The sequence below is a fragment of the Condylura cristata genome, unplaced genomic scaffold (genome assembly GCF_000260355.1).
Source record: "Condylura cristata isolate star-nosed mole 26May11 unplaced genomic scaffold, ConCri1.0 scaffold00013, whole genome shotgun sequence".
Classification (NCBI taxonomy): Eukaryota; Metazoa; Chordata; class Mammalia; order Eulipotyphla; family Talpidae; genus Condylura; species Condylura cristata.
The window spans coordinates 48007912-48021047 of record NW_004567114.1 but is presented as its reverse complement, the minus strand read 5'-3'; the positions used below and the strand labels follow the sequence as shown (position 1 = coordinate 48021047).

At 35.8% G+C, this 13136-nt stretch overlaps 1 protein-coding gene across 1 annotated transcript in view; it reads right to left on the bottom strand.

The window, feature by feature from the left end:
* Positions 1-13136, bottom strand: part of LOC101625474 — a 32700-nt gene that overhangs the window by 7625 nt on the left and 11939 nt on the right. Inside the window, exons 2-5 of the mRNA XM_004681944.2 lie at positions 8625-8746; positions 6876-7014; positions 4630-4751; positions 2874-2984 (exon numbers count right to left, since the gene is read on the bottom strand). Of these exons, the coding sequence (XP_004682001.1) occupies positions 2874-2984; positions 4630-4751; positions 6876-7014; positions 8625-8746 (494 nt within the window). The remainder of the gene's footprint in view (positions 1-2873; positions 2985-4629; positions 4752-6875; positions 7015-8624; positions 8747-13136) is intronic.

The window sequence follows — 13136 nt, the reverse complement described above, 5'->3', positions numbered from 1 at the left end:
TGTACAATATATTGTTCAGGGAGACAACCATGACAAATAATATGTAATATCTGCTCTCAAGTATGTTATAATCTAGTACTGGGAGCAAACATTGTTTGATACGTTGATAACTCTACATAAGTGCCATCAAAGGAATAGAGTGGGGAACAGAACAGGCAGATTCACGAAGTACATTGCTGAGGGGAGCAGCGGGCGGGTCAGGAAAGGTCTGCCACGCCATGTGGTCACCTCTGGGGCAGGCGGGAATCAAGCTCATGTGGAAGTGGCTTAAGCTTCTTAGTGCAGTGCTTTAACCCGCTGCGCCACCAGGGAGGGCCCTAGTTAGATTTATTTTTTATGTATACAGAACTGGGGTACAAGCCAGAGGTACAGGGGTGGTGAGAAGATTCACTAGAGGCAGAGTAGGGAACAGAACTGGCAGAGTGACAAAGTATACTGCTGAGGGGTGCAGTGGGCACGACAGGAGAGTTATGCCACGCCATGGGGGTCTCCTCCCTGACCATGGATCAAACTTGTGCTGAAGCAGCTACGGCAAACTTCACAGTGCTGCGCTATAAACCACTGTGCCACCAGGGAGGGCCCTCTTCCTTTTTTAAAATAATAATTTAAGTTGGCTTGGAATCACTGAAGCACAGCTTTGACATGCTCCACACAGAAAAGAGTCCAATCACTTTGGACTTTCCAAACATGTAGCTTAGATATGAAATAGGAATGCAAATCAACCTATGATCACCAAGAAAGCTCTCACAGTTTCCACTTCTGTTCACTACTCTCTGGACCTCCACCACAGAGTTAATTATGACAACCAGCCAAGCACCTGAGAGGTCTTAGGGAACCCCAAAGAATGGCTGCGGACAAGCTAGTATGCAACAACACAGAAGCCAGTAGGCAACCAACATCTATTTAATCGATTTTTAACTGGCACTTCCTTTGTACAATATATTGTTCAGGGAGACAACCATGACAAATAATATGTAATATCTGCTCTCAAGTATGTTATAATCTAGTACTGGGAGCAAACATTGTTTGATACGTTGATAACTCTACATAAGTGCCATCAAAGGAATAAGCAATATGAAGATTACTTATACCCTGGAGCAAAGAAGCATTTAAATCATATAACACCACTGCATAACAATAGTGCATAAGACACATGCATAAATACTTGTTCTCTCCTGAAATCCCATTATAATAACAGCATAGGGTTTTTTAAAAAGAAGGTATATATCTACAGGGAGAATGGAAAGTTAACAGACCTAACAGTTTGTAAGCCAGGAATAAGATCACTCATCAGTGAAGCCCACTGAGTATAGAATCCTCTAATCAGAACTCCAATGAGCTTTTTTTTTTTTTTAAAGATTTATTTATTTGTACAGAACTGGGGTACAGGCCAGAGATGTGGAGGGTGAGAGGATTCACCAGAGACAGAGTGGGGTGCAGAACAGGCAGATCAACGAAGTACACTGCTAAGGGGAGCAGCGGGCAGGTCAGGAGAGGTCTGCCACGCCATTTGGTCACCTCCGGGGCAGGCGGGGATCGAACTCATGCGGAAGTGGCTTAAGCTTCTTTGTGCTGTGCTTTAACCCGCTGTGCCACCTGGGCCGCTTTTTTGTTTTTTATTGTTTTTTTTTTTTTGGATCAGAATTGGTAACTGAAATGTCCATACTATCCAAGAAATCTATAGATTTAATGCAATCTCAACCAAATTTCTAGTGGCATTTTTCACAAAAATGGAACACAGAATACTAAAAATTTGTGTAGAATCATTAAAGACTGAGAATAGTTAAAGCAATCTTAATAAAGAACAGAGCTATAACCTTACTTCAAACTATATTTAAAAAGCTATAGAAATTAAAAATAGTATGGCACTGGTAACATACACAATAAAAAAACAGACCCATAAATTAATGGAACAAAATAGAACTAGAAATAAATCCATACAAATATCATCAATGGATTAATAAAGGGAACCAAAAATGAATAATGGGGAAAGGATAGTCTCTTCAACAAATGGTGTTGAGAAAACTGACCAGTCATATCCAAAAGAATGAAACTGGACTATCTTACACCATACACAAAAAAATATAGCTCAAAAATTAAAGACTTGAATATCAGTCCTGAACTAAAACTCCTAGAAAAAAATAAAGGTGGTAAGTTCTTGAAAGCAATCATGGTGATAATTTTTTGGGTTTGACACCAATAGCATAAATTAAATAAACAAAAAAAAAGTGAGATCACATTATATTAAGTTACTTCTTAGCAAAGAAAACCATCAACAAAATAAAAGAGCAACTTATAAAATAGGACTATAAAATATGTAAATAATGTATCTGATAAAGGGTTAACAACAACAACAAAAAAATATCTACAACTCAACAGCAAAAATGTTCAAAAAATGGGCAGAGGATCTGTATAGACATTTTTTCCAGAGAAGACAAATACATAGCCAACAGGTACAAGAAAAGTTGTCCAGTAGTATCTGCTGCTTCAGGTATCCACTGGAAGTCTTGGAATACTCCCCCAGAGATAAGGAAGAACTACTGTACTTTAACCCATCTGTGTACTTTCAATATTCAGAGTTCAATTAAATATACATCTGTCCAATATGTAGATTCAAAAATGCTGCCACCAAACTATAGCTAATATAAAGAAAATAACTCTACTATCTAATAAAATTGGGGAACAAGAGAAAAATGCAAGTGGACTATAATTATAATAACTCATCTTTATTATTGTTTTAAAATGTTTATTTAATCTGTTGCTATACAATAGCAACCAGGAATCAATTTGAAGATTTTCACGTCCAATGCAGAACAGATTTGGCTAAGTATACTTATATGATGAATTAACAAAATGTAAACTTAAAAGGGTACCTTTATTCTGTCAGTGAATTGGTATTTTTTTATGACCATTTCCTGCAACTGGCAAAAGTCTCCATTCAATTCTACTCCATATAGTTGCAAAGCTGAGCTGTAAAGGTAACCCTAAAATATGAAGATATATTACAATATGAATGAATGAACTTTAATTGTAGCTTTACTTTTATTTGAAATTTTAAAAGACAAGCATAAACAGATTAAGTAAATATAAGTAAAAACAAGATGAAAGATAAATATATCACTTTGCATTTATGTAAAAGTTACAATCTCAAAACCTTAAAGAATAAAGAATTTAATTCCCCTTAAAGGGGAATTAAATTACAGTTTAATTCCCCTTTTTACAAATAATTATATTAAAAAATTGATTTCTTATTTTTCTGATAAAGCTGTGCATTTAACAAAACTGTAAATGAAAAAAATGATTACATGTAGATTCTGTTTAATACTCTATTTCTGTAATTTGTTCCAAATTTCCATGTTAATCTATGGGGAACATAATGAAAAATCATAGAGTCTGACATTAGTAGAAGGTGGTCAAAGGTATATGCTTTTGGCTTAGGGAAGTCAGTGTGGTATCTGACAATCTGCCAAAGATAATCAACCAATTAATTATCAAGCATAACCAATAAACGATTATATAGGTTATACGGCTATTTTTAGGGCAGTAACAAAAAAAAAATCTGGAATGAAATCAGTCTGCACATCATTTAATATCAACTAATACCTCTAAAACCAAATCTATATTTATAGCTTATCAAGGAGTTTTAGACTATATTCAATAGATCATATGTACGTATTCAAAAAATGTTGACTAAACCAATGGCATAAAATAGAGAAAAAATGACAGTTATGTATAAATTAATACTGCTACTATAACTGTATAGCCACAAATATTTCAGCTTTATATTTTTCTAACAAATCAGAAAACTGACAAAAGTGAACAAAATATGGAAATCAATCATACTCTGAAATATTCTCCAAAGATCATTTGACAAACTGTATTTTTAATTATAGTTATTTTTCTTAATTTTGGAATAAAAGTCTTACCACTAAAAAATAAATGAAGCATTAAAGAGTTAACTGTTTCTCTTCAGAGCAGGCAATGAAGCTGGAAACTGTTTCTGGCAAGAGCCTCTACTGCTGTTAGCCACATGTTTTTAACAAGTCTACTAACGACAACCAGAAACATTTTAGTTTTTTTTGATAAAATCATTTAACAACTTTGATCCAGAATATTGGAGCAAGATGTGTTTCTGGAGTATCACTGAGTTTGCTCATTTACAGGTGAGGAACCTGAAGTCCAGAGGTATTAAGTGAATTGGTTTTGTCCATACAGTAATTTCCTAGTTGAAGTAAAATCTGCCAATTATAAGAGCTTTTATCCAAGTTCACTATATACTATTTTAGGATAGTACAAAGAAAAGGGAGTTAAAAGGATAGTACTGATTGACAAAACAGCAAAGTATTTTGAGGGGTCACTTGCTTCTGTTTATTGTCATTCCTTCATTTGTGTTATAGAGATAAACTAGTAAGAAAAATCAGAAAATTGGTTTTTGAAATTTCAAATATAATTATTAACATCAAACAGAACTTAAATGTTTGTCTATTCTATATTATTTTAATCTAAATATTCTTTTACTCTAACAAATAAAGCCAAGCTGTCACCTTGGATGGTGGCAGGCAAAGCTGTTGCTAGCAGGAGAAGAAAGTTTTTTCCAAATGTTGAGTATGTCCGCAAGCTGGACTTTACCCCATAAAGGACTGTGCCAAGTCTGGAGCCAACGTCAACCAAGACCTTTCCCGACAGATCAGGGAGTACATGATGATAAATGAACTTCAACTCCATGAGAGAGAAGGAATGAGAAATAAATCCTGGAGGATTAGAACAGAGTGCACATCGTTATTTTGCCTGGTATTAACAATTCCATTCTGTATTTCTAATTCTTTATTAGAATTACCCATATTTATATAAAGTATATTTTATGTATGTTTTTCTTAATGAAGTCATTCAGAGGTTATTTAGAAAACAATGTGATAAATCCACATTCATTCACTATGAGCTTGATTAGAGAATAAATACAAAGCCTCTGACATTTAAAATATCTCTAGGGAACAGCTACACAGATGCATGTCCCCATCCCTGTGCCCTTCATTTCTTCCTGCTAAGAATATCATTAGATTTTTTTCCTTCTCCTTTTCCTTATGACCAATTGCTCCTTGGGACTGCTACCTAACTCCCATACCATCTGGCTTTCCCACTTTAGCCCAGAGCCAAACTCAGAACTGCCATGTATTGCTGACTAGACTATAGCATATGAAATGAATCACCATTTTTGGAGGTGTGCAACATGGCTGTCAAGGCTAACCTAGAATGTGTTCTCTTGTGACATCCAGGAGAAGGGTTAAGATTCTCCCATAAATTTCTCTTATATCCCTTAGTTTTATGGTTATAATTCCTAAACTATCTTCTCAAATCAGTTTCTGTGACAAAATATCTGGGAAAGCCAGAGTCTGCTTTATTTCTTTATTTTTGTCTGATTTGGAGGTAACCCAAAGACTTAACTATTTCGTGTTTCGTATAATATAATGGTTAGGAAGGAGGAAGACTTCAGTCTTATTACTAGATGATGTGGAAAAAAAAAAAAAAGGAAGCAAGCTGGTCAATCCTTTAGAAGAAAATAAAGGATGTCACTAGGCTTCAGAGATAATTCTTGGTTAGTGGGATTTGACTACCACAGTCCTCATCTATGTAGGATTCTCTTTGTGATCCAAGTGTTTTGGGTTAGAGTCACCACTTGGATTTTGTAGCTAGACAAGGCCCTTGTCCTGTAGGATATAGGGAATATCCCACATTCATTGTGTTTATATCTGGGTTGGCCTGTGTACCCAGTCATTTTTTACCACCTGATTTTTATGGGAAAATGCATCTTAATCTCACAATTTTTTATTTGTGAAATATAGTTCGTCTATAAGTTTCTGACTATTAGATCTGATATGGCATTATAGTGCATTTTTTTGTTTTCTATTATTTTTGTCTTGTCCTTTTCTATTTTGTGAATTTCAACTATTTCAAATGGAAAGCATTAAGTATTACCTAAAAATAAAATCTTAAACCAGCAAATCAGAGAAGCTTAATCCTAAACTATAATATAGGTACATTTGTGTAAGCAACATATTGTAATTTGGTTGTAACTAATTCTTGAGGCTGATATCACCTAAGATGAGTAATATGAACACAAAATTACTTAAATGGAGAGGTAGCCCACTCTAAGCATTAACTGTAAATTAAAGTGAGCAGGAAGACTGAAATAACATGTCTAAAGCAATAGTCTAGACAATCATATCCAGTTTGAACAAAGAGTATGTTAGCAGAAGAGCTAATATATTAACAGTATAGGAGTCTAATTTCCCATTTGGATAGAGGTGCTACGTCTGGGGGGCAGAGAGATGTAGAAGACTTTCTATCACTAGAATTGTTCTGTTATGGAATAGTAGTTCTAGTAGGTAAAATCATGGCATGAAAAAACGCTTTCTCAAGATTATCTATTTCTGTTCTCTGAGTTCATACTCATCCAGTAATAGCTATTACTATTTAACTTCTCAAGGAGAAGTGCTTATTGGGAGAAATTTCAGCTCCCTGAACAGTTACAGTTCTTTTTGTTAAGTATACCAGCAAGAATCGTGGTTTATATATCAATCTCTTTTGAGGATGGAAAGTAAGAGTTACTTTTCCAGCACTCAGTCATATCTGATTAGTTTCTGGTCCTGGAAAATCACCTCTGATTAAACAGTTCCTGTGAGCAGCTGAGATAAGCCCTAGAGACATCAAGTGGCCTACTTTTCCTAGAAAACACTTCTTTTTAGTCTCCCTAACTGTATTATTTGATGATAGCTGTGCTTAAGATTGGCTTTTGCTTTCACAAAACATTAAATGACTTAGCCAAGAATCTGTATGGTCCTACACAAGTCATCAGCCCCGCCATAGGGAGCGCCTACCTAAAGGTGCTGTCTGGTGGGAGCCACAGAGCATGCAGTAGTTTCTGCTCATTTTTCCTTCCTCACATAATGAATCAATAAAGTCTTCATCATAAAGGAATGCATCCACGTGAACTGTGGGTTCTGGTTGTTGCCGTATCTAGTGGAGAAAAGAAAAACATCAAAAGAAAAAGTACAAAGAAGTCTTTTTATTGCTAAATAAGGCAAAACATCAGTGATTCACATGCTAAAATTCTGAAGCAACAAGGCACAGAAACACAAGTTTTGCTTTATTGAAGTCAGCAACTTTGCTCTTCTTTCATTTTATTTCTGAGACACTAGCAACTTTTTATTTGATCTGTAATGATGTGAAATAATGGCTATGAGCTATATTTAAATTTTTGTTGAAAGGAGTATTTGATATGGTGGTGTCCATCTTCACAAAGAAACTAACATCTAGAGAAATGTCTCCAAAGAAATGACACTATTTAGTAAAAGGGGAAAGAAGTTGACACTAATTACCATCTTTTGAGTCCTACGCTCAATGACTTACTCATCAAAACACTACTGAGTGGAAAAATTTTCAAGTAATAAAAATATTAGTAAAACTTCAAGTTTACAAAGAGTAGTCCCCTTTATAAATATTGGTGGCACATGATTTATCAGCAAGGGCTAGAGTGATAAAAATTTCTAATTCCTTCTTCTGTAATTACTATAAAGAATCAATTTAACCATGTGGAAAAAATTATATTTTCATCTACACTAAAAAAACGTATAAGCTTGTAAAAATCAGGTATGGATGTAGACAAAGACCAGAAAAAACTGAGGAAGATAAAAATAGCCTGTTAGGAGGACAGGGGATTGTAGACTGACTATTAACATGCAATGACTATCCAGTTTGAACAAAGAATATTTTAACAGAAGAGTAAAATATTAGCAGTATGGGAGTCCAATTTCCCATTTGGGTAGAGGTGCTACACCTGAGGGGCAGAGAGATGAAGAAGACTTTCTATCCCTTTAATTTTCTCTGTTATGTACTAGAAATGCTCCAGTAGGTAAAATTTCATAGTGGTAGTCTATCCTTGTATATAATTTATTAATAACTTCCAAGTTGAATTGCAAATATTTCTTCATCTTTTATTCCATATACTACTTCCCTTTGAGAATCCATTCTAAATGACTAAATATTTATTAAGATTTGCTAAGTATCCACAATACGCATAACATTATCAAAAGTGTACAGCCTGCTCAGGAGTTCACAGGCTAAGAAACCACACTGAGGTTTTCTGTTTTCAGATTAGTGCAGATTATTAACTTTGTCTTCATAAACAATATTCATAGCATATATAGCCCATAAGAGCTGGGATTTAAAAGGGACTTGAATGAAGAGTTTGTCTGGAGAAGAAACATGAGAACTAATTTTAGAAATAAAGGAATAAAATTAACAAAAAATATTCAATTCAGAAATAGGAGAAGGAAATAAAAAGATGATAAAAGTGCAGGGAATAAAACAGGAGAGAGAATACCAGGACAATGATATACACAGGTCTTAAGTGTTGCTTTTTGAGTACTTGGCAAATAAAATGCCCTCAAAGTATATCTGTTGAATGAGAAAATTAGTCTCAAAAGAATTGGGGAAATATTTCCAGCACCAAATGAAAAATGGTTTAAAGCAGAAGTTAGGACTGATTAGAACAGTGTTATTAAGGAGTTATGGAAGAATAGGAGAATCCCTAAGGATAAGCATTAATAGTAAATTAATGAACTTACTTTTTGGAGGGCTAGATGTTCTGAGGAAAGCATGGTTTCTAGAGGTAGGCAATTTCGAAGATCTTCTGCTATATTTTTCAACATAATGTCATTATTATCTTGAGTGAATGCATCAAAGTCTCCTGGGGTAAGAAAGGAAAGCAACAGTTTTTATGGTTGTAGTTATTATCTAGGTGAAATGATTACATAAGACATATTTTCCATCAGAGAGCATCAATTTATACAAATAATAAGCCTAAGCAATGACAGATTGACATTCTAACAGATATTCCATTTAAAACAGGAGTTTTTCCTTCTTCCAACAGCTTGGAATATAAAACTTTACTATTTCAGCCTGCTGTATTAAAACAAGGCATTAAAGATATGTAGTATTTAACTACTTTTACTCAAGAATAGCACTGCCCCTAATATTTAGGATTTTAGACTCATCAGTAAGTAGTCTAATATTCCTTCTCTGATAATGCAGATCTTAGAAGTTATGTATCATTATGCAACAGTTACTAAAATATTCTTAATCTGAGTATTCTGGCTCAAATAAAATGTACTAAGAGTTTCCAAAAATAAACTATAACAGCTGGCACCACTACATAACAAACTTCACAGTAATCATGTTGCTCTACTTGAGCTGCAGACAAAATGATAATTACCTTTATATGCATTAGGATGACACGACAAAAGTTTTAAGTGTGTGTGTAGTAATGAAGATGGGGACGGTACGGAAAGAGATTGATCCCATACTGTCTTTGTAAACTGTAAAATATTCTCCAAATTGTAATGTTACAATCTAGGTGAGAGTATTAAAAGGATGTTTGTTTCTCTGTTAATTTTTTTAATTGGTTCAAAAAGTATAATTTCTAAGCATTTTTTCTATGCATGAATTTTACATAGAATATGACTTACTAAAAGCAAAATACTTTTAAAAAATAAAGTTTATTTTTACACCATTTTGTGCCTTTTTTCATCTCAGTTGTAATCCCCATTAGCTTACCATCACCACATCACCCATGTGCCATCACCATAGTCCAGTGCACTTCCCTCCCCCCATCATTTTTGACCCCACTCCCCATTCCACCTCCATAAAATGTCTCAGGTATGTAGTTGTTCATTAACTATTATTTTCTCCCCTGGTCCTTTATACTCCTGCTATGAGTGAAACCATCTAGTATTTTTCCTTTTCTTTCTGGAAAAGCAAAATACTTTCAAAGTTAGCTACTGTTTGGCTTATCAAATGTAGGCATATGAGGACTTACTAATGAAGGAGTAAAGAAGAAATATTTTACTTTTTTCTTTCTTAAAAGACTCTAATACATTTTTGTGTGTGTGAGAACAAACGGATTACAAGGGATTGTGTGTGTGTGTCTCACTGTTTTAAAAGTTTTAAAGGGAAAACAAGGGACCACAGAGAAATATCATCATCTTCATATTACATCCCTCAAATCTTTGGCTATTTTTAACTAAGCTCAAGATCTTCCTACATATGAAATAATTCTTGATTGGTTGAGAATGCTATTTTCATGTCACAAGTAATATTACAATTTGGATAATATTCTACAGTTTACAAAGGCTTTTCATATAGAAACTAGGTAATTTAACTATTATGATATCCACGAGGTAACTGAGTCTTTTAAGTTTAAATGAATGTGAAAAGTTACAAAGCAGACCAACAGCAGTGAAAGGGCAGAAATCTATGTTTTCTGCCTCTTACATAAAAAAGGTACTAGTCTTTTTCACTGTATCACTCTGCACCCCTACATATGTAAGTTTTTTTCTCCAACTTCCCTTTAAGCAATAGTAGTCAGTAGAAAGATAATTTGGCTCTCTAAATTTAAGTAGGATGGCACCTTGGCTATAGTCTTTTCTCACCAAGTATAATGTTCTAAGCTGTTGCTGTACATTGTTTCTAGGAAACAGAATATAAATTACAAAGAAACACATTTACTATTAAGATTTATTACAGATTGCTTTAGGTGGGACATAAAGAGCATCATGATGCACTATTTCTTTTTTTAAAGATTTATTTACTTATGTATATAGAAATGGGACACAGTCCAGAGGTGCAGGGGTGGTGAGAGGATTCACCAGCGAAAGAGCAGGGAATAGGACAGGCTAACTGACCAAGTACACTGCTAAAAGGAGCAACAGGTGGGTCAGGAGAGGTTTGCTGTACCATGTGGGTCACCTCCCTGGCCAGGGATCAAACTCATGCTGCAGTGGCTGCGATAGCTCCATAATGCTATGCTTTTAACCTGTTGCACCACCAGCAAGAGCCTCAATCCAATATTTATTTTTTAAATTTATTTATTTATTCATAGAGAACTGGGGTACAGGCCAGAGATGCAGAGGGTGAGAGGATTCACCAGAGACAGAGTGGGGAGCAGAACAGGCAGATCAATGAAGTACACTGCAGAGGGGAGCAGGGGGCGGGTCAGGAGAGGTCTGTCTTGCCATGTGGATCTCCTCCAGGGCAGGCAGGAATCGAACTCATGCGAAGTGGCTTAAGCTTCTTAGTGCTGTGCTTTAACCCTCTGTGCCACCAGGGAAGGCCCGATCCAATATTTTTTAAACTGACCTTTTTTGTTATATTTTAAAACTCTACTTCAAATTTCTCAAGGAGCTAATTAATACCTAAAAGTAGTTTCATTCCTCTTCAAGAGTATGGCTGAAAGAGATGCAATTTCCAAAGTAACCACTGAGCTAAGGCTAACTCTAACTTAACTTCCCTTCATAGACCATCTCAGAACACTGTCTGGAAGCCTCCATGATTCACATATAATTTAATAATATAATTCACATCGGTGATCTTTAGTAAGTTCTCTCATTTGTAAATGGTATAATTAATCAAGTCAATAAAAGCCTCATTACATTAAACTAAGATATTTCATACTTCTTTGGATTTAATTCTGTAACATAAGCAACCATATTAATAGCTTTCATGTGGATCTCCCTTGTAAAAGTCTTAAATGTGCAAACAGAACTAAGACTATGACCTTTACCAGGTGACAGAATCCATCTATACATCTCTGGTACATGACAGTTGTACAGCGTTTGCCTGAACATAATCTGGGGACAGCAATTTTCTATTGCTGAGCCAGAAATGTCTCTCTATAGCATTAATTTTTACAATTTCAGCTTGAAAGGAAATTTTAGTTCTACAGCATATTTGTTGAATGAGTACTTAAAGGCATGCTAGATTTTGTTTAAGTGTTTTTCAAATATTTAATCCTACTGGTGGCACTACTATAATTTCTATTTTTTTCAGAAAAAACTCAAGAACCCGAGGTCAGAAGGTTACATTACTTTTCTCAGGTCAAGCTGGGATGTGAATGCAGGTTTAACTCTGAACTCTTCATTACTATATATATACCATACTGTCTCTCAAGTGGCAAAGAAGGTGGCTAGATAGTGATAGCTCTTCTATCACACTTTAGTCCTCTCTTTTACCTAGCGATGGCGATGGTTGTTCACATGATGTGAGTCAATTCTCTGCCATCTTGTTGCTGTCTTCTGGACTTGTCCAACAGTCTCTTTATTTTTTGTTTGTTTATTTTCAACAGTCCCTTTAAATGTGGCCTTGTAGCTGAACAAAATCTGGCACTCTAGTTCCCTAATCCATGACACCTTAGGTAATTCTCTTCTTTTAACACTTGTAGTATCTAGGGTCCTAAGTTGTTGACAGGTGTGGAGACAGGCAGGGGTAGAAGTAGAGGCCAAATGTCTTTAACAGTTATTATGTGAAGATCTAAGAAACTAGAGAAATGAAGGATGAGAATGGCTTCAAATTCCCAACCATCCCAATGGATTTCCAGCTGTCCCTCTGCCCCAATCAATCTCAGTATTTACTAGTCAAGAATAGAGATGAAACTGTGTATTGAATTACTTTAAAAATGGAGACTTCTGGAAGATGGCGGCAGAGTAAAGACGCTTCCAGGCTTGCATAGGAATTGAGGACTGAAAACGGACTATAGACTTACTTACTGTGAGGTTCAACCCAAATGAAAACACCCTGGACTCACTAGAAGGTAGATTACTGAGGGGGAATTGGCAATTGGGGAGGAAAACCCAGGAGCCTGGAAGTTTGGTGGGCTGCAGGAGCCACTTTGACCCACGCTACACCCTGGAGGTGAAGGGGGACGGCTCAGCTCAGTGAGTGGAGCCCAGGTTGCGGAAAGACTGCAAATATGATCCGCAACACCTGGGTACAGGGAAAAACTGCTGAAACTGCAGACCCGATCGGGAGTGCCTGAGCACCATGCAAAGGCGCTGATCAGTTCGACCAGGCATCATTGCTCGAACGGGCAAGATGGTGGCAGAATAAAGACGCTGAGACGACTACATCCAAACTCGCACGGGATTATATAAAAACGGACTATAGACTTTCATGCTACGAGTTTCAACCCAAATGAGAACGCCCTGGACTCACTAGAAGGAAGATAACCAAGGGAGAATTGGTGATTGGGGAGTTCCCATGAGGGAAGCCGCACAGGCATGATTAGCTGAACCCTGCAACACTGA